At 35.9% G+C, this 24,716-nt stretch overlaps 1 protein-coding gene across 1 annotated transcript in view; it reads left to right on the forward strand.

Annotated features, from left to right (window-relative positions):
- Window positions 1-24,716, forward strand: part of LOC133195824 (uncharacterized) — a 154,420-nt gene that overhangs the window by 123,704 nt on the left and 6,000 nt on the right. Inside the window, exon 10 of the mRNA XM_061331778.1 lies at window positions 19,042-19,204. Within this exon, the coding sequence (XP_061187762.1) occupies window positions 19,042-19,204 (163 nt within the window). The remainder of the gene's footprint in view (window positions 1-19,041; window positions 19,205-24,716) is intronic.

A 24,716-nucleotide genomic window follows, 5' to 3' on the forward strand; every position in this document is an offset into this window, starting at 1 on the left:
ATCAAAGTTTTACATAGGAAATATACAGGAAAAATCTTTAAAAATCTTCTTCTCAAGAACAGCAAAGCCATACTTGGTCATATTTATATGGTAGCATCCTCAGATAGTGTACATTCAAGTTTGTTCAAATCATGACCCCCGGGGGTCGGGTGGGGCCACAATGGGCGATCAAAGTTTTACATAGGAATATATAGGAAAAATCTTCAAAAATCTTCTTCTCAAGAACAGCAAAGCCATGATTGGTCATATTTACTTGGAAGCATCCTCAGGTAGTGTAGATTCAAGTTTGTTCAAATCATGACCCCCGGTGGTAGGGTGGGGCCACAATGGGCGATCAAAGTTTTACATAGGAATATATAGGAAAAATCTTTAAAAATCTTCTTCTCAAGAACAGCAAAGCCATAATTGGTCATATTTACATGGAAGCATCCTCAGGTAGTGTACATTCAAATTTGTTCAAATCATGACCCCCGGGGGTCGGGTGGGGCCACAATGGGCGATCAAAGTTTTGCATAGGAATATATAGGAAAAATCTTTAAAAATCTTCTTCTCAAGAACAACAAAGCCATCATTGGTCATATTTATATGGTAGCATCCTCAGGTAGTGTAGATTCAAGTTTGTTCAACTCATGACCCCCGGGGGTCGGGTGGGACCACAATGGGCGATCAAAGTTTTACATAGGAATATATAGGAAAAATCTTTAAAAATCTTCTTCTCAAGAACAGCAAAGCCATGATTGCTCATATTTACATGGAAGCATCCTCAGGTAGTGTACATTCAAATTTATTCAACTCATGACCCCCGGGGGTCGGGTGGGGCCACAATGGGCGATCAAAGTTTTACATAGGAACACATAGTAAAAATCTTCTTCTCAAGAACAGCAAAGCCATGATTGGTCATATTTATATGGTAGCATCCTCAGATAGTGTACATTCAAATTTTTTCAACTCATGACCCCCGGGGGTCGGGTGGGGCCACAATGGGCGATCAAAGTTTTACATAGGAACACATAGTAAAAATTCTAAAAAAAAAAAACAATTTGTTAAGAATAGCAAAGCCATGATTGGTCATATTTATATGGTAGCATCCTCAGATAGTGTACATACAAATGTGTTCGAATCATGACCCCCGGGGGTCAGGTGGGGCCACAATGGGCCATCAAAGTTTTACATTGGAACACATAGTAAAAATCTTTAAAAAAAACTATTTGTTAAGAATAGCAAAGCCATGATTGGTCATATTTATATGGAAGCATTCTTAGATAGTGTACATTCAACTTTGTTCAAACATGACCCCTGTGGGTCGGGTGGGGCCACAATGGGTGATCAAAGTTTTACATAGGAATACATAGGTTAAATCTTTAAAAATCTTCTACTCAAGAACAGCAAAGCCATGATTGGTCATATTTAAATGGAAGCATCCTCAGATAATGTAGATTCAAATTTGTTCAATTCCTGACCCCCCCCCCCCCCAACCACTTTTATATTTAAACTTTTCAACCTTTCAAGATTGAAGTGATTTCTGCTTTTTCCTAGCCATAGTGCTCAGGTGAGCGATATGGCCCCTGGGCCTCTTGTTTTATTTTTTGACACTGTTTTTCAACTTCAGCTTTAACAATAGCATCTCTTTCCTTATCATTTTGTTCTATTAGTTTTTTTACAATGGTAGTGACAATAGACTCAAACTTGTCACCCTTTACAGTTTTCTTTATTTCAGTTTTTAATTCTATTAAGTCTTTTTAAATTTGGGTAAGCTGTCTACTTACATCTGCCATACTGCTGTCTTCTTGAGTTTCAGTTGTTGATTTTTCACCTTTTTTCCCTCGAGTGGAAGCACTAGGAGTCAACATTTTTTGAAACGTGAACTGTTGTCAAAATGCTGTCTACCACAAGTTTCTACGCAGGCACGAGCGCGTATTTAATACTTGTACACTAATAAAATACTCCTCAGTTTTTGTAATGCACACATATACAACTATGGAGAATGGTATCTTCACATTTCCTCCTTCAAAAATGGTGTAAATCAATATAAATTAAGAGTCTGGTGTGTTACTGACCACTGGCTAGATGACACGTCCTACTTGACCGAGCCCCATTTTTAAAGTCCTAAACATTGCAAAGAGCTAAATCCACGAAGGGGCTAAATCGGCCCAGTCATCAAAAGAAATGAAACTTTCTCAGATAAAACTCTAAGATTTGTATGTTGTAAAACAATTTATTTTTTAACAATATTTTTTCTGGTTTTCTTTTTACATTTGTTTAAATTTGGTATTGTTTTCCTTATTAATACTATCACGTCATTACGTTGACGTTACATACTTTAACATCGTGACGTTGACATTTTGTATAAGACAGTAACATGTGTACGTTAATGAAATAAAAATAACCAATATAGGCTCTTCTTTAAAATTTTGTAAAATTTTACTATGAATTTTTCAAGAAGTTCTGAAAACCTTTGGTTTATTTTTCAATTAAAGCTATTTGTACTCTAAAGAAATGCCAAATATTTGTTATATACAACGGTTGTCTGGTATAATCGTTCATACATGTAACACGTTTTAAATGATAATAAGAGACACGTTAAGCTGAAAACAAACACAAAGTGTTAATCTATCACATTTGAGTAAAACTGAATTAATGTAGTAAAATATATACCATAGTAGCCATGGATAAGGATTTTATCATTCATAAATGTGTTACTGTATGGTCATACGGCGTACAAACAAAAAAAAGACGATTTTTTTTCAGAAAATACTCGAGTACTCTTTAATAATGAAAACATAAAATTAAAATGAAAAGTTGCATTAAAAATGAATACGTTTGAAGTTACCATGTCTATTTTATTGTCATTTTGAGAATTTCGTTGCACTTCCGAAATTTATGGCATTTCCCGGACATTTGAAATGAAATTGTAGTTCATACATGTAATACACATAAAATAGTGACGTTTGACGACAATCCTGCGCACCACAGATTGTCAGGAAAGAAGCCACTACAGACTTCTAAACATGAGTGATGCAAAGCATCAAATCAGTCGCCAAAAAATTTTCCAACGAAAACACAAGATTTCCAAAGTATTTGAATTTCAAAACGGAACCTGAAGTTTAAAAAAACAAACAAGATAAACGGAAATGGCACATATACCACATTACTCAATGTAAATTACTTAATCGAAATAAAGTTCACTAATTATGATAAATATGTTATATCATCAAAGAGAAACTTTTTTTATATAACCACAATAGATATGAAAAGAGATTTCAGATGATAAAAATGATCGAATGAATTATTGCTAACTAATCGTTTTGTTATCATATTATCATATCTTACACACTCCCATGTTGGGGAGTACCTATTATAAACCCTTTTAACAAAATCATGAAGTAATGATTATCTGGTGAGAAGGGAAAATTACATTGAAACATAACATCTAGGACTTTCATATAGTTCAAAACCAGTTTTAACATTTTACTCATAATTTTCATATATTTAAAATAACGTTCCGTTTCTCCATGTGCAATTTCTAACACAACTACAAATAGATAGGCGATAATGAGTATAGAAGACGATAAAATAATCATAATATCGTATACATATTGATTATGAGATTTTTAACTTGGACGTTTTCGGATCGTTACTATTTGTAATTAAACAAATATATACGAAAAACAGCTACTGGCAGTAGTAAATGGCTATCATTACAGACCATCGAAAAAAAAATTATAGACCACATGTCGAACGACATATTACCATACCCCCCTCCCCCCAAATACCATGTTCAAATGCCCGATCTATGAAGTTATATTCTATATAAACATCCTTTCAAAAAAAACAAATATGATAGACAGGCAAAATTATCGGTAGCAGTTATATCCGTTAATGATAATGATAATACATTCAGGATACATGGCCGTAGGAACCGGGGAGGGGGGGTGCCCCCCCCAATAATTTCGCCGATATATAGAACACTATATAACACAAAGCTACTATATGCTTGTGTCCCGTCTGATCCCCCCCTTTTTTTCTGCTTGTCAAGGAATTTTGGTAGTTGATAGTGTCCCCAACTGAAAATGTATGGCTGTGCCCCCCCCTCCCCTCAACTGAAATTGCTACCTACGGGCCTGGGATCTATAATAAATTTATGCAATGACCGAGTCATGAAAAATCAATCTTTTTTTAAATAAAATTTTATTAAGGAAATGAAAACTGCTATTGAATTTATTTTTTATACTATATATACAAGGACTAATATAATTGGCATTGTTATTTATTCACTTTACTACTTTCTTGTTTAAATGGCAGCAGTATTTGGTCGAACTGTCCCACGTATTTAATGAGTGATGGTGGGAATCCCGAAACCCCCCTCCCCCAATAACCCCTGTCTTTTTTTCTTTTTGTAAATGTAATTTTTTTTTTTTTTATATCAATGCTCGAATCCCCCCTTTATGAATTTACACTACTACATGTATAAACATGCTTGCTAATCTTGGTTGCCCTCTCTCCCTTTGGCCTGTTACATTTAAGCGGAGTAACTCAAAATAGAAAGAGATAGCAAGTAGCCTCCCTTTGACATTTTTTTTTTCATGTGTTGGCTAGGTCACAGCATGCATGCGATACTGAAATTAGTTAAAACTTTAAAGAGTTGTCACTACCTTGGTAGTAAGTTATTCGTTTATACAATATAGGACATTTTTCTTATAGAGGCCTATCACAAAAATTACACGCGATCTGTGAAATCATTCTATTGTTTATTTGATTTGTCAACTCGAATTTTCTAGGTTCAGTACTTCGTAACATAATTCATGTTAAGAGGTCTCGGATCAGTAAAGGTTTTCGCTAATAAATATTAATTAATCTTTTGTCCTAAAATGCCACTGGCGATTTCTGAAACGCATGTTGGGTATCATGGGCATGGTTATAATTATAATACATGTAGTTATAACAGACTCTATTGCGTAACATTAACCATTTGTATGCTGTCGATGCAGACTTCACGACATTTATGTTTTGTAAGGAGGCAAAACAATCATTATAAATACGTCTTGAAAGTTGCATCCGATGTAATTTGTTTAATATTCTAGGCTATTCTGACACGGCCACTCAGGAGAAAATAAAGATGTAGCCTACATGTTTCTCGGGTGATCTCCCTTTGATTACATAGTGACCATGGTGACGAGGAGCCGGGAGTTGGAAAACAAATTCAAAGCATAAATAAATAGGCTGTCAGAGGAAAAGAGAACACATTATTTTTTTTAAACATTGCAGCATAATGATGAGTTAAATATAGATCATCTACTTGAAGGAAAAGTCTTGGGTCAGGACTGAGGCACGTAGTACACAAAATGTCGACATTATTGCATCTACATGCAGTCATGCTTAGCGAGAGTTTTTCGTACTTTTTTGCACCACAACACAAATAACTTATAATAAATATAACAATCGCATTTTGAAACTTTTTAATATTTACAAAAGCAATATAGAATATTTTTCTTTTCTATTAATGAAGGGTAATCCCCGCTATTTTCACTGTGTGAGTCGGTGCTAAGATATTTGAATCGAACGAAAAGTATTAATTTCGATGTGGCCACACCCCTCGAACAAAATAAAAATATACTTTATTTATTCATATTTTAATCCTCTTTTCAATGGTATCAATTTTATTTTGTTCGAAGGGTGTGGCCACAGCAAAAATTTGAACCAAAGACGAAAAAATGCATTATTTTGATAAAAACTAGCAAAGTGCACGTGTTTAGACGTTTTCTGTACAAATATGACATCATCAAATAAAAAAATTGGCATAAACTATTTAAGTTTGATACCCAAGGATAATATTTCTATTGTTAATTTTCTTCTTCCCCTCAGTTTAATTTTCCTGAAAAAATAGGCCGATTTAGCCCCTTCGTGGATTTAGCTCTTTGGACACAGTGCAAGAATATGTTCGTTCATAACAAAGTCCTTAAATTTCACTGGCAAAGATCTCTGTCTTACTGGTTGGCTTATTTGCGGTGAACTTGTCGTCTGATCTTGAACACTGTTTTCTGATTCCTCTGCCAAAGAATTTTCTGAGAATGTTTCCTGGGCATCATCCAAACACACATTTTTATCCCACACATTTTTACTAGGAACTGAATTTTCTAAGCACTTCCATTGGAATTTTTGGAATTTTCACTTGATACATTCACAGATACTTTGGGATTAACAAACTTTTTCAAATGAGACACATCTCTTTTGTATTGAACTCCCTCCTTGGATTCTAACACAATTTCCATTTTTTTCGACAACTTTGAATGGATCACTATGATATGTCGTAGGGGTGGGACGATATACTGATACACCGATACATACTGGTATTTTCTACTAAAATATGGTTTATGATACATGCATTTAAATATCGGTAGGAAACGATACATGAACAACCTATCCAAAAATTGAAAATGAAAGTACTTGTCCTTGGAAAATGGCAGCTTGTACGAAGCGAAGAGATGATATTGATATTGACAACACGCTTTAGAACTTAGAAGGCGGAGATAAGGGGTAAAACATTTACACTTTTAAGTATCCTTTGAAGATGGGACAAGAAAAGTTCCGTATGTGAATCCGGTAAAGCGTGTGTATACAGAAAGTGTCGTTTCCACAACAGTTGATATTATTAATTGTTAGTCCATCTGGCACTAACAGCACATAACAAAGCATGGATTTTCTAATTTCAAGAATTTGAAATTTTGAAACAAATTGTGGATTAATTTTTTTTTATAAACTCAACTCAGTTGCAGACTTTCAGCAATTAATAATAATGTACATGTGATGTTTTTTTTTTAATGAATTTTAAGTCAATGTTCTTAATGAACTACACAACTATTTATAAACAACTTGTTTATAGACATTTGGCAATACGTACAAGTAATATTGTTTTTGTAAATATTTAGTCAATGAAATTGATGAACTTCAAGTATTAATTTCAAATATCACATATGATTTGATATAGAATGATTTGTTGATTTATCATGTTTATTGTCAAGACAAAAAATGAAAACAAATACTAAGTTTTTAAATAGTTTTATAATTTATCATAATATTGAGATACATATCGTATCGTGCTATATGTATCGAGATATGTATCATATCACAAGATCTATGTATCGTCCCACCCTTAATATGTCACAGATAACTTGTTTTCCTTACTTTTCTTCATCAAAGCAAGATCACCAGGTTTTATGTCACTAGGTGTAGCTCCTCTCTTAGCATCAGAATACATCTTCCCTGTAGCCTTCTTCTCTGCATCTCTATCTCTAACTTTGTAATCTGTCTCATTATACATGTGGATATCTGGTAATTTTGTACGAATAACTTGGCGGAACAACAACTCAGCCGGACTCACTCCTGTTGTTGTTTGTGGTGATGAGCTATACATCAGCAAATAAGTTTGAAGTTTGGATTTCCAGTCTTTCTTTTCCGCTTGTGCAATCTATTGATCTGTTTTGACGTTCAGTTTCTCCATTGGCCTGTGGCCGCAATGGGGTGGTCTTCCTATGAATGATTCCATTATTTTCACAGTATGTTTTGAAATATTCACTAACAAATTGTGGTCCATTGTCTTTTGTAATAGAAACAGGTAACCCATGTGTATTGAAAATCTTTGTCAACACATCCACCATTTTTTCTGCTGTTGTAGGTTTCATGACAGCCAAATCAATCCATCTAAAATAATAATCAAATAGTGAAAATGTAGTCTTTGGATGGCAATGGTCCTAGGAAATCAGCTGCTAAATGCTCCCATGGTCATGATGGTAGTTCTGTCCTGTGCATTGGTTCCTCTTTTTCAGGTTGTGATACTAGCTGACAACCATAGCAAGCTTTGCTTCATTGTTCAATGTCTTTGTCAATGAACTCAAGTGGCTTATGGTCTGTTAACAACTCAAAAGTCTTCCCCATCAAGTACATGTGAAACCGCTCACACGCCCACACTAAGCTGAGTGCTTCCTTCTCGGTTTGTGCAAATCTGCGTTCGACGTCCATTAAGGATCTACTTGCATAGGAGATAATCTTAGGTTTTCCCTGTTGTTCCTGAACTAAAACAGCGCCTGGCCCGACTGGACTTGCATCTGCAATAACTTGTGTTTTGGCATTTAAACATCAAAGTAGGCTAAAGTTGACACATTAGCAAACAGTCTTTCAGTTTGTCAAATGCTTCATTTTGTTTTCGTCCCCATGCAAATGACTGATCTTCACGCAAAAGTCTGTTTATGGGTTCTGCTGTGGTGGAGGGGTTTGGAATGAATCAGCCTGCAAAATTGACTAGTCCCAAGAAACTGTGCACTTCAGATACTGACTGTGGTGTTCTAGCACTCCTAATAGCTTGAACTTTGCTGTCTGCAATTCCGATACCATGTTCCAAAAGTACGTAGCCCATGAAATCAATCTTCTCCATATTGAATTGACACTTCTCAATGTTCAAAGTCATTCCTGAGTCTTCTAAATGTTTCAACACTAACTCTAGGTTACATCGATGCTCTTGTTCTATTGATCCATGGACCACAACATTATCATATATCATGTTCACACCAGGTAGGTCTCCTAATGTCTGTTGAATGATTTTATTATACATTTCAGGAGAACAGCTCACTCCAAACAATAAATGTTTGTATAGATAAAGTCCTCTAGGTGTCATAAAGGTAGTTATTTCTCTAGAGTCTGGGGTAAGCTCTAATTGATAGTAGGCCCACTTGATATCTAGTTTACTGTAAATTTTGCTCTGATTCAAGTCCTGCAAGATTTCATCAACAGTAGGAATTTGATATCTCTCATGAATGACTGCTTCATTAGCTTGACGCATATCTACACATATACGAATATCTGAATTCTTCTTTGGTACAACCACAATAGGTGATACCCACTGACTTGGCCCTTTAACTCTCTCGATAACATCCATCTTTTCAAGTTCATCCAGTGTCTGGTCTAACTCACCGCATAAATGGTAAGGTACTCTATGTACAACTGATTGACAGGATGTATTGATTCATCAATTGGAATTTTAAGTTGGAAGTTTTTCAGTTTTCTAAGTCCCTTGAACACTTTCGGAAAATTTTTTAATATCTCTGTTTTAATGCCCATGCTATTCACAGTGTGCACTGGTGCAACAGTACTTGTCTCTTGAATCTGTAGCACTCTAAGCTGGGTAGAAGTATCATAGCCTAGGAGAGCTTGTCCACTTTCTTCTACAACAAAGAATTCAGCTGACAAACACCGGTCTTGCTTACACACATCAGCAACAAAACTTCCTGCAATGGTCAGTGCAGGTTTGTTACTACCATAGGGATACAGTTTCTTTGACGATGTTTTTGACTGTCTGGGACATTTCACTTTTTGTCCCTTAAGTTGTTTTATAAGTCATAGTATGAATACCGCCAATACTAACACTAAAGACATTCTTTGCACCATCCCGGTTCTGAATAGTAAACATATAAGTTCTCTCGGACTCCTTCTCACCATGTTCTAGTTCTGAAGTTTCAATATTTCAGACTGCTGCCTTCTTGGTTTTGTGCCATTTTGTCTTTGACTTTGTCTTTTAGCATACTTCATAATGCCCTTCCATGTGACATTTCTGGCACTTAAATTCTGTCATCGTGCTGGACATTTGGGATCTGTGCAAATGTGACCATATTTACCACATGCGAAACACTTTTTGTCTTCTTTATCCGGCATCCTGTTGTTTAGACTCGTGTTTATGTTTGTATCTACTCACTTTGTTAACTGTTTCTTGTTCTGGTTTGTGTTCCATAGTCACTGCCCTTTTCCCAACTGCTTTCAAACTCTGTGCTATTTCTCTCAGTTGTTTCAGTGTCACATTATTTTTCTCTAACAGTTTCTTTCTCAGTCTTTGAGAATAGCACTTCTCTATCACTTGATCACATATACATTCATCAATATCCGTGAAGTTACAATAAACAGCTTTCTGTCTCAGTCTAGTGAAAAATTGTTTAACAGTTTCTGTCGCCGTTTGTGACATAGCATGAAATTGTTATCTTTCAAATTTGTGATTTACCTGAGGAGTAAAGTGTTTATTCAATGTCGCTAATGCCACACCATACACGTTTTCTTGGTCACCAGGTTCAGAATCTTCCAGCATGTAGAAAATAACCTGTATCCCGTATAGGATAAATATAGGATTTAACCAACTGAATACTGAGTACACATGTAACCTTAATCAGCCATACTTTTATTCAGTCATTCTACAAAAATATGAACAATTAAGAATTTTTTATGTCGCTTACAAATTTACCGTTGTAATATGTTCTGCCACAGGATTGTTTCGTAGTCATCAGAGTAAAAACGCCCTGCAGTTTTACTTCTTTATTATGTAGCAGTAAATATGACTGTAACAACTGAAATAACAATAAATAATACTTAATTAAATAATTTAGAAAATTTAGCAGTATTCACTCTCGTTCAAATATCTTACACACTTCACCAAAATCCTAATTAAGTTTTTCGAAAATAATGATCAGAAAATAATTTTACAAACACATACATTTCACATATAAGAAAAAACATACATCGTTGCACCTTTGCACCACGAAAACCAGTATTGGAGCGTCCCAGACGCTTTGGGGGGAAACGTTGATGGACTGCATCCCAGACGCACGGGAAAAAATGTCTACCCTGAACTGCTCACTGAAAAACTGGATGTATTCAGCGCTGTGTAAATTGCGAACCAAAATTGAGACTGGCACCGTAAATTCCGGTGGCGTCACACTCCCCGCCTGATGTTTTATAATGTCACTCTTATTAAGGTGTAAACAGGTGAACTATCTCGGTGATAGGTCTCGCACAAGTAATACAGGTTCCATTTCTAAAAGTGCGTAGTTCTACTTTCCGAACATGTCCATCGTTACTTGGGAAAGTTCGTTGAACAACTGCCATTGGCCATTCGTATCTAACAGTGTCAGACATCATCAACTTTGATGTCCTCCTTAGAATAAATCCACTTCCTCCTGGTTTGAATACTGTAAAGGTATTCTTGCTGCCAACTTTTCCAAAAGTTGGCTAGTACTTGAGTGTGTTTCCATGATGCTCTGTACATGTCCTTCACATCAACTGCTTGAAATGGTCCATAATCGACTTCAGTCTTTTGTGTCAGCAAAACTGAAGGGGAAAGAACTGATGGCTGTGTTGGATCCACCGACACATTAACTAATGGTCGACTGTTGATGATAGCACAAACTTCATACATAAAGGTATTTAAAACATCATGTGTAAGCGGTTTCTTTGACTCCATGATGATAGCATTTAGAATTCTGCGCACTGTTCCAATGATCCTTTCCCATATCCCTCCCATATGGGATGCGTATGGTGGGTTAAATATCCAAGTAGAGCCATTTTCCACCATATACTTCTTCAGGGTTTGAGATTCTATGTTGATGGCATTGATGTTAAGTGCATCTGTACTCCCAACAAAATTAGTCCCTCTGTCAGAATGAAACTCGGTGACCTTGCCACGTAATGCTACAAAACGCCTCAGGGAATTGATGAAGGCACTGGATGTCATCTCGTCCACCAGTTCTATATGTACTGCTCTGCTCGTCAAACATGTGAATAGGATTCCCCATCTTTTAGCATTAGCAACTCCTCCTCTTGTTTTCCTAGCTGTTACCTCCCAGGGTCCAAAAGTGTCGACTCCCACATAAGTGAATGGTGGTGATGGCTTGCATCGAAAGTCAGGTATGTTTCCCATTTTCTGTGTTTCCACTTTGCGTCGTAACTTTCTACAAATTACACAAGCATTTAATAGTGATGATATAAGTCTCTTGGCACCCATGACCGAATAACCTGCAGATCTCACAGCACCTTCTGTAATGTGACGTCCTTGATGTTTACATTTCTGATGATGGTGCTTTATAAGTAATCTTGCCACATGCGACTTTTTTTTAACAATAATTGGTCCATTAGATCCAGCTAGTACATCTCCGGTGTGAATCCTTCCTCCTACTCGTAGCAGACCTTCATTATCCAGATATGGATCCAGATTCTGTAGTGGACTACCTTTGGTTACTGGTTTGTGCTCTTTAAGTCTCTCTATATCCAGTCTATAAGCCTCAAACTGTATACTTTTGATAACAGTCTTTTCCATACTTTGGTAAAGCTTTGTTTGACTGATCTCTTCAAGGTTGAGTTTCCGGCGAATAGCACTACGCATGAATGATAGTCCTCGAATTAAGGAGTCCCAGGTTGAAATTCTTGTGAACATATTTGAGTTCAATCCATAAAGTATATTTGTTTTCACAACAGTGACAGTCTTTTTAATTTCACAGTCATTATCTGGGTCTAATAATGGATATTTTGAAGAATCTTGTTGGTTATTATCCAACAAAGTGTTTGGCCCAATTAACCACAAAGATGTTGCAAGTTCATTTGCAGAAATAGAACGTGTTCCTATATCAGCTGGATTCTGGTCTGATGTCACAAAGGTCCACTGTTCTGATTTTGAATTGGTAAGTATCCGTTGGACTCGGTTTGACATGTATGTGTGAAATCTTCTGGTCTTGTTATATAAGTACCCTAATACGACACGACTGTCAGAGTAGAATTGCATATCATGAATCTGTGTATCAAGTTGTCGCTCGACAAATGAAGCAATATCTGTTGCAAGAAGAGCTGCACATAGTTCTAACCTTGGAACTGTATGTCCATGGTGAGGGGCTAGTTTAGATTTTCCAGTTAAAAATCCTATGTAGTTTTCTCCCATGTTTGTAACTTTGATGTAGGTTACAGCAGATATAGCCTTTTCAGATGCATCTGCAAAGGTGTGGAGCTCAATCCTTTCAGCATTCTTCAAAGATACTGCAACATATTGCCTAGGTATCTTCACATCACAAAGGTGATGAAGAGAACTTCGCCATGACCGCCAGCGCAAGGCTATGTCCCTAGGAAGAGGATCGTCCCATCCAAGTTGTAACTGTGTAATATCACGAAAAATGAATTTTCCAGCCAAAAAAACAGGTGACAGAAATCCTATAGGATCATACAAGCTATGTAAACAAGATAGCACACCACGCTTTGTTTCTGGTATGTTTTTGAGATCTGTTGAGAAGATAAATACATCTAGTGATAAATTCCAACTTAGGCCCAAACTACTCTGAGTAGGAGTTGTATGTAGATCTAAATGCACATCACTTAAATCCTTTGCTCTATCCTCTGGTGGTAAAGCATCCATAACAGTTTGACTATTGGAAGCAAATTTGTGAAATCTAATTTTACCTCTATCTCTCAGAATTTTCTGTGTCCGTAACAGAATATCTAAAGCTTCATTGTCTGTATCATAAGATGACAGTCCGTCATCAACATAAAAGTTTCTTGTAACATAATATTTCACGTCACTATCACAAGGTTCCTCTACACATCTGTGGAGACAATATGTGGCGACAGCGGGTGATGGTGAATTCCCGAATAGATGTACACACATTCTGTAGTCTTGAAGAGGCTTGGTAGGATCATTGTCTCTAAACCAAATGAAACGAACAAAATTTCTGTGTTCTTCATCAATGTGAAACATATGAAACATCTGTTCTATATCTCCTGTGATGGCCACACGCTCCTTGCGAAAACGTAAAAGTACACCTAGTAGATTGTTAGTTAGGTCTGGTCCCTGTAGCAAGGAAGAGTTCAATGAATATCCTTGATAAGTAGCTGAAGAGTCAAAAACAATACGGATCTTGTTAGGCTTTTTAGGATGGAATACTGGGAAGATGGGAAGATACCAACATTCTTCTCCCTCCTGAACCTCTGGAGCTTCCTCTGCAAATCCATGATTAAACACATTTTCCATAAACTTTATGGCCAAGTTCATTTTTACAGGATCACGCTTAAAAGATGTCAGCAATGAATAAGTCCTTTTCAATGCTTGCTCTCTGTTGTTAGGTAGTCTATTTCTATTTGTCTTGAATGGTAACGGAGCTGACCAATGTCCTTTCTCATCTTTATGGCACTTTTTCTCCATGATTTCTAAGAATTCTCTGTCCTCGATTGACATTCCTGGAATGTTATCATCTTTGGTGCGTTTAAAAATCTGGGAAAGTTGAATTCCATTCTCATATGAAAAATAATTGTCTGTATCGTCTTGATACGTTGAGATTCTCAGATTTGATGAACATGGGGTAAAGTGAGTTCCTCGTCCAGACGGTAAAATCTGAGTCTTGTTCACAATCACATGTTGAGGTCTGTGTACTCTACCTAGGCAACATTCCCTTATAATGGCCCAGCCTAAGGGAAGCTTCTGTGCAAAAGGTAAATTTGGTTTACCAATCTTTTGTTCCAGTACATGATGAGCATTGGGAACATCACGTCCAATAAGAAGCACTTCTGCTTTATCGTCTATTGGTGGGATCTTAGACTCCAAGTCTGATAAATGTTTGTATGGTTTAACTACAGCTGGGGTTGGAATCTCCTCGTATGATATAGGGATGTCATCACATTCAATAATTGATGGTAAGTATATTTGTTCATCACTCTGTTTGAGGATACTACAAAATCAAAAGCCTGTCTCCCTGAGACGATAGCCAAACCACTGCATGACGACAATGTATATGAAATATCTTGTCCCTGGATTCCAAACTTGTCAAAAAATGATGACTTTGCAAGTGTCCTGCTGCTTTGGTCGTCAAGGATCACATATGCTCTTTTCTTTAGATCTTCACGGCCAACTGGAAAAATGTCCATTAAGATAATTTTTGCACAAGATTTGCCACTGAATGCAGGTGAACACACTTGAGTACAGTTAGTTGTAAAAGATGATGGTGTACTGTTCTCCCCGCCATGCGAATTTTCTTTATTCTCCCCGCCCTGGGAACTGTTAACATGTAAGGCACCACAATGTCTGTCACTTTGACACATGTCACACTTTAATTTCACATTACAGTCTCTTGCTAAGTGTTCCTTGGAATCACAACATCTAAAGCAAATTCCGTTTTCCTTGAGAAGCTTTTTCCTCGAACCAATAGGAAGGGTACGAAACTTACGACAGTCTTTAATATTATGATTTGATTCAACTCTGTGTTCTAAAAAACATGATTTTCTTTGTCCTGTTGACTTGCTAGGCTTAACATCAGTTTTTCTTGAACGAATCAGACCAGTGTTTTTGGTTTTAGTTTCTTTCTTTGTAGGTTCACTGAACTGAAATCCAGGATCATTTCTCACACGGCATAAGTCTTGTATAAATTTCACAAAGAATGTAAATGGTGGGTATGGAACACTATAACGCTCCTTATACTCTGAAGCCTTGTTTATCCATTTTTCTCTCCACTGATAAGGAAGTTTGCTTACTATTGGTGCAATTCCAAGAGAGGTGTCATAGTAGGATAATGCCGCTGAATATTTAGGGTTCTTTTTCACACCATCAACTTGTGTCAAAGGATCAGACAGTTTGTAAAGTTCTTTAGGATCTTTTGTCGAAAGTTGCGGAAAAGCAGCTACCTTCGATTTTAAAGAATCATCGATGAGTTCGATAGCCCCATACCTCTCATCTAATCTTACCCAAATCTGGCGTAGTCCCTCTTCAGGATTTCCAGCATTTGCTTGTTGGATGTCCACTGCAAGTTTAGAGGACTCTGGTCCTAGCCATCTCACGAGTAACTGAAGTTCCTCAAATTCTGAAATCTTCAGATCTTTTACGATTGAAGTAAAGTTTAATTTCCATGCATTGTAAGCCTCTGGTTCATCATTAAAGTTTTTAAATCGGGATAACAACACTTCCTTCCTTAGCAAAAATTTAGTCACAGATTCCATCGAATCCTCCTTTGGCTGAGTAAATGGTACATCTAAGTTATAACTTGAGAGAATTGGTTGAACAATATTTGGGTTCACATGTGCTCTAACACTTGATTCTTGTTCTCGAGAAACACTCTCCACATAATCTGCAACACGCTGACCTCTGTCTTTGGGTAGTTCATCCAAGATCGAATTTCTTACACTTTTTGTTTCACTTTCTGCTTCCTCAAACACTCTAGCTTCTGCATCCGCAATTGCTGCTGAACATGTTTGATCAAGAATTTGTATTTGTCCTTCAATTTTTGACTTCTCTGTTTGAAGGTCAACTTGCTTTCTGACCAACGCTAATTTAGTTTTTTCTGCTTCTGCTCTCTGTCTTAACTGAATACGAGACTTTGATGTTTCACTTACAGAACTTCTACTGCGAGATCGAGATCCTTCAGAACCACTTCCTCGTGATATGGTATCTGCTGCATCCAGAAGGGCATCCTCAATACGGTTCATGAGCTGATCTATGATGTCAGAACGTTTATGAAACCTTGGTTCTTGGATGGAAAATTCTTCATTACTTTCTCTCATGTTTGTTCTTTTAAGAAATGAAAGAAAGTCATTTGCACATTCAGCATAAGTAAGTTTAAATTGTTGAAGCTCTGCTTTAATCTTACGTAAATCTTTAAATTTTTTTTTGGTCTATATTTTCATCTATATCAGCTAAGATTTCTTCAATCATTGACCAAGCCTTTTGTTCTTGAGAACTGTATTTCTTAAGAAATGTAAAAAATTGTTCCATGCCTTTTTCTGTCCTTGATTTTAGTCTTTTTTCCTCACCTTCCTCTGTAAGAAGTGTCTCATCCTCACCTTTCTTCACGTCAACTATGGGTTTTCCTCCGGTTTCCATATTGACAGTACTGTAGTGATTTTCATATGAAATTATGCCATAAAATTTTGAAGGTATATTCACATGTTAAAAATGGCATTAGATGAGAAAAAATGCATAATTAATTTTCAAATTCACATGCACACCACACATACATGAAAATCATTAACCTTTCCTTTCAAGGTACTGATGCACTGAACAGAGTAATGTGCTATTGAGAAAATATTCAATAATCTTACACCAATAGACCACAAAATGTTTGACAATATAATATGATGTCTATATTGTTCATGATCAATCTAATAATGACTATTATTCAATTCAAACAATGTCAGCATAATGTTTGATATAAAGTTACCGATATGTCACAAATAAGATCAGTGTTTGCACATATACACACAATGTCCAGGAACACCACAAATACCACAAAGAGAAATCCTCCAGCAAAGATTTGGGCCAAAAAGGGGGGTGGAAAGTTGGAAGTCCCAGCTTCACGGGAATCTGATGTCCATTGGAAAGTCGTCTTATCCCCAGGATAGGCTGCAATCGACTCTCAGGATGGTTGAGGTGGTAAACAACATGATTTGTTACTGTACTGTTTTCGTAGTCATCAGAGTAAAAACGCCCTGCAGTTTTACTTCTTTATTATGTAGCAGTAAATATGACTGTAACAAATGAAATAACAATAAATAATACTTAATTAAATAATTTAGAAAATTTAGCAGTATTCACTCTCGTACAAATATCTTACACACTTCACCAAAATCCTAATTAAGTTTTTCGAAAATAATGATCAGAAAATAATTTTACAAACACATACATTTCACATATAAGAAAAAACATACATCGTTGCGCCTTTGCACCACGAAAACCAGTATTGGAGTGTCCCAGACGCTTTGGGGGGAAACGTTGATGGACTGCGTCCCAGACGCACGGGAAAAAATGTCTACCCTGAACTGCTCACTGAAAAACTGGATGTATTCAGCGCTGTGTAAATTGCGAACCAAAATTGAGACTGGCGTCACATAATATCTTAACTATAAATTTAAAGGTCGATTTCACTTCTAAGACTTAACATACACACATAGTTTTGTAAATATTCACTGATACTCTGTATTTATGCAGTTAAAGTTTTGATATGAACATAATGTTATGTTGAAAAACGTATTCCACTTCAAATCTTTATGTCGCTTCATTTATTTACAAATTTCAAGATGAAATTTTCAGCCGTAAAATTGTTCCAAATAGATTGCATTGAATGTTGAAAAATGTCTATTATCCTATATAAAAAGAAATCAAACCACTTCTTGCAAAGAAATGCATGAATCCCCTTTCATGCGAATTCATAAGCATGTCGCTTAAAATCGATTAACTTCCGTAATTTCAAAAAGAACTGAAACTTATCTGAAAGAGACCACGGAACCTTATATTGTCGATTCTAGTTGCGAGTCAGCTATGTAAGACGATTACATTTTCAACATAACAAAATGAATTAGACAAAAACAATTGTCTCTCCTAAAAATTTAACTTCCGTAACGGTAATTCAGGAAAGTTTTTGCATTAAAGGTATAATTTTCTTTTTATTATTTCGGGAGCAAAATGCTTCATACTTTTTTTTTTATATCCTAAAACAAACTTTGATTTTAACTATTGAAGAGAATTTTAACTTTTATTGCTGGGAATTAACTTCCGTAACAATTAACTTCCGTAACGATATTTTTCCCGAAAATTTTATTTAAATTCGGATTCATGCGAGACTTCATGAATCATACTTTAGCGTTCTTTACTGAACATCAGAAATGAAAAATTGGTCAAATTCAGCTTCATTTAAAAAATAATCAGGCTTGATCAAGCATTAACTTCCATAACATTACCTTAAAATCAATGGTATCTTGAAATTGTTGTAAAAAGTTAACGATACCAGATTTGTAGACAATTCTTTGTTTTCAAGTTCACTGATATGTCCTTATAGAGAATTATGATGTTCATTTTGCTATTTGAAACAATTATTTTTTTCATGTTTTTTACTCTGAATTGGTCCATTTATCGTAGAATGACTGTATTACATCAACTTCCTGTCAATTACAAGGGAGATTTATAAATCAACTTAGTAATTATTCAGAGATATCTTTCTTAGAACATAAATTATAATGAAACTATAATTAATCATACACTACACATATGATTTCTGCTTTATGCCTAGTCAAGGTGTTAAGATGAGCAATGTGGCCCAAGGGCCACTTGTTATGAAAGGTTTTGCGCATTGTTTATATATTTTCTGTTTTGATTGTCAAAAAATTTTCAAGTCAATATTTGCTAGAACCAGTGTGCATCCCCCTGAAAAAAAATTTCAAGATTTGTGCATGTTTTGCATGTTAATCCATCTGTATTTTTCTTTATTAAAGGTTGTATTCTGACTATTTGTTTGAGGCTCCTCTTGCTAACTATTTGTTGTCACTGGAAGACTTTCACCAAGCTGTGCACAGAGCAGTCAGGAATCATGAACTCTGTCAAGCCCAATTCTCTGTTCGCACTTGTGCATACAATTCATCATTAGAAAACTACAAGGTAATGAAAAGAGACTCAGTGTCAGATATTGTTAATGAAAGGGCAAGGTTCACTCATGGCTTTTTTGGCCCTATGAATTTCTGAAAGAGTGAAATTGCTAAGTTGAAGTTGGCAATGCATTAAGTATTTTTTAGCTCCTTGGTGACTGCTTATCTATCAAAAATGACATAATTTTCTGGCTAGTCAGTGCATTATGACCTCATGAATTGCATCATTTTCCCTAAATCCTGAAAGTTATAACAAAAACATGCAGCCAAACTTTTTAACTATTTTTCATAGGTTGAGACCACTAGATTTTCTGACGTCAGCATAAATTTGCATGTAAATTACTTTTGAATGAGTCGCAGTGCATTATGGGCTACTACAAGTATCAGTAAAAACTCAGTTGTGTTGAAAATGAAGGGCAAGTTGAAATATTCCTAGGAAACTCATTTTCAATTCTTTTTTGATATTCACAAAAGAAATATTGAAAATGATGTAAAATCTTTCATTTCTATGCTCACATTTAAAAAATGTCTCAGTATCAACTTGTAATACATTGGTGTAAACCATTGTTCAAAGAGACGTAGGTGCTATTGTGTCGAGAAAGCATTGAGTGTGTTTTTTCACGTGATATACATGAACATAGTTTTAGATAGCAGTACAAGGTGCGCAATTATTATTTAACTCCTAAATATCAAGAAAATGTTTTTATGTACTCGCAAATGTCAAAGTGTTTGTACGGTATTTGAAGCAACTATTAATGATCTAAAACAACTCAAAATATCAAATGTGAGCATGGAACAGTGTCTTTGGAATATAATCTTTAAATTTCAGCCTAATATAAAGTAAAAAAGAAGCTGTACGGTTTTTCCGGTGACCAAGTAAATATTAAGCAGTAAACCAACGATAGCCACATGTCGCTATTGAATCATAAACATGTAGTAGACCGTCATGCTTTGCGACTCATTCAGTTGATTGGAGAAAGGGTTTGACGAAAACATCGTCACATGTTGAAAAGTGCCTTCCATAAAAGGTAGTGTACCCTGACCTGTTTCAATATTTCGTATAGAGCACAACCTCTGATTTTAAGTCAACAAATGTGCAATTATATAATGATTGAACTGTTTATGAAAATAATTTAAAATATGTTTCATTTTTTGGATCAAGGGTGTGCTCATATTTTGATTCTTTGCTGAAAGTAATGAAATTACTTGTTTTCTTAAAAAATCAAAAACACTGCAATTTCACAAAGCTTGTTCAATATCTGAATTTCCAGAGGAAAGATTTTTTTATAGAAAGTGTTGAAAGAACTAAGTCTTTGCTTTATGTTGATGTTTGAAATGGAACATTAATTGTTAGTCAATGAATTGGTATATAGACAGGGCCATTTTAAGCATAACATGAACCTAGCTCTCTCTGGTTAGACAGTGTTACATGACCCTGTATATTGTGTTCTGCCCGTTAAAGCCTCAAAACGGAAGCCATGTGTAGAACACATGAATCTACACTGAATGAACAGGGCAGAAATTGTTTGAATCAAAATAATACATGCTGGATCAAACTAATTAAAGAGAGTGGTATGAAGATTTTTTTTTTACTCAAATTAATTAATGAAGCATTTTGAAAATTTTTACCATGAAAAATATAATATTGAACCACATTAGTTTACAGACTACTCAGCTAGATAATATTAGATCGATTTTCTACTTCCAGAAATGTCATATTAATTTGGAGAAATTCAGACAATACAAAAAAGTTTCTTGACTAGTAATAACTGAAAATCTATTACAGAGTAAATGAAAAGGTGAAGATATATTTTTCAGTTTTTTTAGCTCACCTGAGCTGAAAGCTCAAGTGAGCTTTTTTGATCACCGTCCATCCGTCCGTCTGTAAACTTTTCACATTTTCAACTTCTCAAGAACCACTGGGCCAATAACCAAAATTGGTACAAAGCATCCTTGTGTGAAGGGGAGTTTAAATTATATTGGGCCAAGCCCCCTTCCGAGGGGAGATAATCAAGAAAATACAAAAATAGGTTGGGGTCATTAAAAAATCTTCTTTTCAAGAACCACTGAACCAGAAAAACTGAAACTTATGTGAAAGCATTCTGAGATAGTGTAGATTCAAAATTGTTCAAATCATGACTCCCAGGGTAGGGCAGGGCCACAATAGGGAATCCAATTTTTAAATTGAAATATGTAGAAAATTACTTTAAAAATCTTCTTCTCAAGAACCACCTACCCAGAAAAGCTGAAACTTATGTGAAAGCAGTCTGGGGTAGTGTAGATTCAAAATTGTTCAAATCATGACCCCCGGGGGTAGGGCGGGGACACAATAGGGAATCCAATTTTTACATTGAAATATGTAGAAAATTACTTTAAAAATCTTCTTCTCAATAACCACTTAGCCAGAAAAGCTGAAACTTATGTGAAAGCATTCTGTGGTAGTGTAGATTTTAAATTGTTCAAATTATGACCCCTGGGGGTAGGATTGGGCCACAATAAGGAATCTAAGTTCTACATTGAAATATGTAGGAAAAATCTTCTCAAGAACCACTGGGCCAGAAAAGCTGAAACTTATGTGGAAGCATTCTGTGGTATTGTAGATTTTAAATTGTACAAATCATGACCCCTTGAAAGCATTCTGTGGGGGTGTAGATTTAAATTGTTCAAATTATGACCCCTGGGGGTAGGATGGGTGCACAATAAGGAATCTAAGTTCTACATTGAAATATGTAGGAAAAATCTTCTCAAGAACCACTGGGCCAGAAAAGCTGAAACTTACGTGGAAGCATTCTGTGGTATTGTAGATTTTAAATTGTACAAATCATGACCCCTTGTGGAAGGGCGGGCCACAATAGGTATAACAAGGGGGGAAATCAGATGAATAACAGCAGGGTCAAAGTTACTTAGGTGAGCGTTGTGGCCCATGGGCCTCTTTTTTCAATTTCAAGTTAATATCAAATATACTAATAATTTTGAATTGGTATCAAAGCCCTAAAAAATCTTCACCATGCAGTGAAGAAATTTATAAAATCATGGAATTTATAATTTAAAAATTTTCCCTCAAGAACAGCAAAGCCATGATAAGTCATAAATGATATTTATATAGAAGCATCTTCAGCTAGTGTAGATTCAAGTTTGTTCAAATCAGTACTCCAGGGTGGGGAAACAATGTGTGATCAAAGTTTTACATAGGAGAATATGGGAAATAAATCTGCTGATAAAAAACAGCAGGGCCATACAGACACAGGTGAGTATTGTGGCCCATGGGCCTCTTGTTCTTTCTGCTCCTTTTGCCTTTTATATACATGTAGCTGTCTTTTTGTAATGAAGTGTCATAAACTATGCTATTGTGAGACATGAATAGCAAAGTCATTGTCATTCTTAGCTCTTCTGACCCAAAGGCTCAAAGAGCTAATGCTATGGCCATTTGTGCAGTGTGCATAAACTTTTTAGAATATGGGCCATAACTCAAGAACCCCTTGGCCAATTATTGTCAAATTTGTCACAGGGTATCCTTGGCCCAAGGGCTCCCTTTTATACTAAAACTAGGGTTGTGACCCTTAACAAGGGGAGATAATTAGGAAAATAAAACAAAAGTACTGGTTGCTAAAAAATCTTCTTCTCAAGAACCACTGGGCAGATTATCACCAAACTTACACAAAAGAATGAGGATATGTTGTAGATTAAAATTTGCATGGGGATTTACCCTGGGGCAAAGAGCGTGGTATCAAGGTCACTTCAAAGTTGACCAAAAATGACATTTTATTAAAATGTTGATATTTTGCTTACTATAAGGACTAGGATCATCAAATCTTGTCAGTTGATGCATCTAAGGACCTCATATTATGTAGACTCAAAAGTAGGTCATGGTGACCTACTTTTTAGATTTTGCGGCCATTTTTTTTCAAAATGATTGAGAGGCATATTTTGAACAGTTTAAGGCCTATGATCATCAAACTTTGTCAGTTGATGCATCTTGGGTCTGCGGAGTACGTCGACTAAAAAGTAGGTCACCTTGACCTACTTTTTGAATTTTATGGCTAATGTTTTTCAAAACAATTAAGGTCATTAATTTGAATACTGAGAAGTTTACAATCATTAAATCTTGTAAGATGATGCATCTTGGGGCCATAAAACATATTTATTTTGTTTGTTTGTATGTTGTTTAATGTCCCTCTTGAGAATTTTTCACTCATATGGAGATGCCACCACTTGCCGGTGGAGAGCTGCAAATTTTGTCTTATACTCGGCACTTACGACTTTGAGCAGTGAGGGATTTTTTTCGTGCCAGTACCTACTGCGACACAGGACCTCGGTTTACACGGTCTCATCCGAAGTACCGGTCTCCACCTCCCACAGTGGGATTCGAACCCGCAATGTAAGGATCAACTCCTTACGCTGCGACTCTAGAGCAGACGCTCTAACCACTGCGCCACAAGGGCAACTAAAACATATTTATTAAAAAGTAGGTCACAGTGACCTACTTTTTGAACTTTGCAGGCATTCGATTTCAAAGCGTTTTAGAGGCATAATTTGGACAATTTAAGGCACATGATCTTAAAACTTTGTAAGTTGATGCATCTTGGGTCCTCAAAAAAGTCAACTGAAAAGTAGGTCACCGTGACCTACTTTTCAATTTATATGACTATAATTAAATATTTCAGGTACTAATTGGCTTTGAATCATCAAACTTTGTCAGTTGATGCATCTTGGGTCTACGGAGTAGGTCGACTGAAAAGTAGGTCACCGTGACCTACTTTTGAAAATTTATGGCTTTAATTAAATATTTCAGGTACTTATTGGCCTAGAATCTTCAAACTTTGTCAGTTGATGCTTCTTGGGTCTTTGGAGTACGACAACAGAAAAGTAGGTCACGGTGACCTACTTTTGAAATTTTATGGCTGTATTTAATATTTTCGGGTACTATCTGGCTTAGAATCATTAAAATTTGTCAGTTGATGCATCTTGGGTCCTCGGAGTAGGTTGACTGACAAGTAGGTCACTGTGGCCTACTTTTGAAAATTTATAGCTTTAATTAAATATTTCGGGTACTATTTGGCTTAGAATCATCAAACTTTGTCAGTTGATGAATCTTGGGTCTTTGGAGTAGGTCAACTGAGAAGAAGGTCACCGTGACCTACTTTTGGAAATTTATGGCTTTAATTAAATATTTCGGGTACTAATTTGCTTAGAATCATCAAACTTTGTAAGTTAATGCAACTTGGATCCTTGGATTACAACAACTGAAAAGTAGGTCACCGTGACCTACTTTTGAAAATTTATGGCTTCAATTAAATATTTTAGGTACTAATTGGTTTAGAATCATCAAACTTTGTAAGTTGATGCATCTTGGGTCCTTGGAGTACAACAATTGAAAAGTAGGTCACTTTGACCTGCTTATAAAATTTTATGGTTATAATTTTAAAAAATATTTTAGGTATTAATTGGCTTAGAAACATCAAACTTAGTTGATGGGTCCTCAGAGAATGACAAGTGATAAGTAGGTCACCATGACCAACTTTCGG

The sequence above is a fragment of the Saccostrea echinata genome, unplaced genomic scaffold (assembly GCF_033153115.1).
Source record: "Saccostrea echinata isolate AGI-Se365-2 ecotype Australia unplaced genomic scaffold, CSIRO_AGI_Sech_v1 ptg000029l, whole genome shotgun sequence".
Lineage (NCBI taxonomy): Eukaryota > Metazoa > Mollusca > Bivalvia > Ostreida > Ostreidae > Saccostrea > Saccostrea echinata.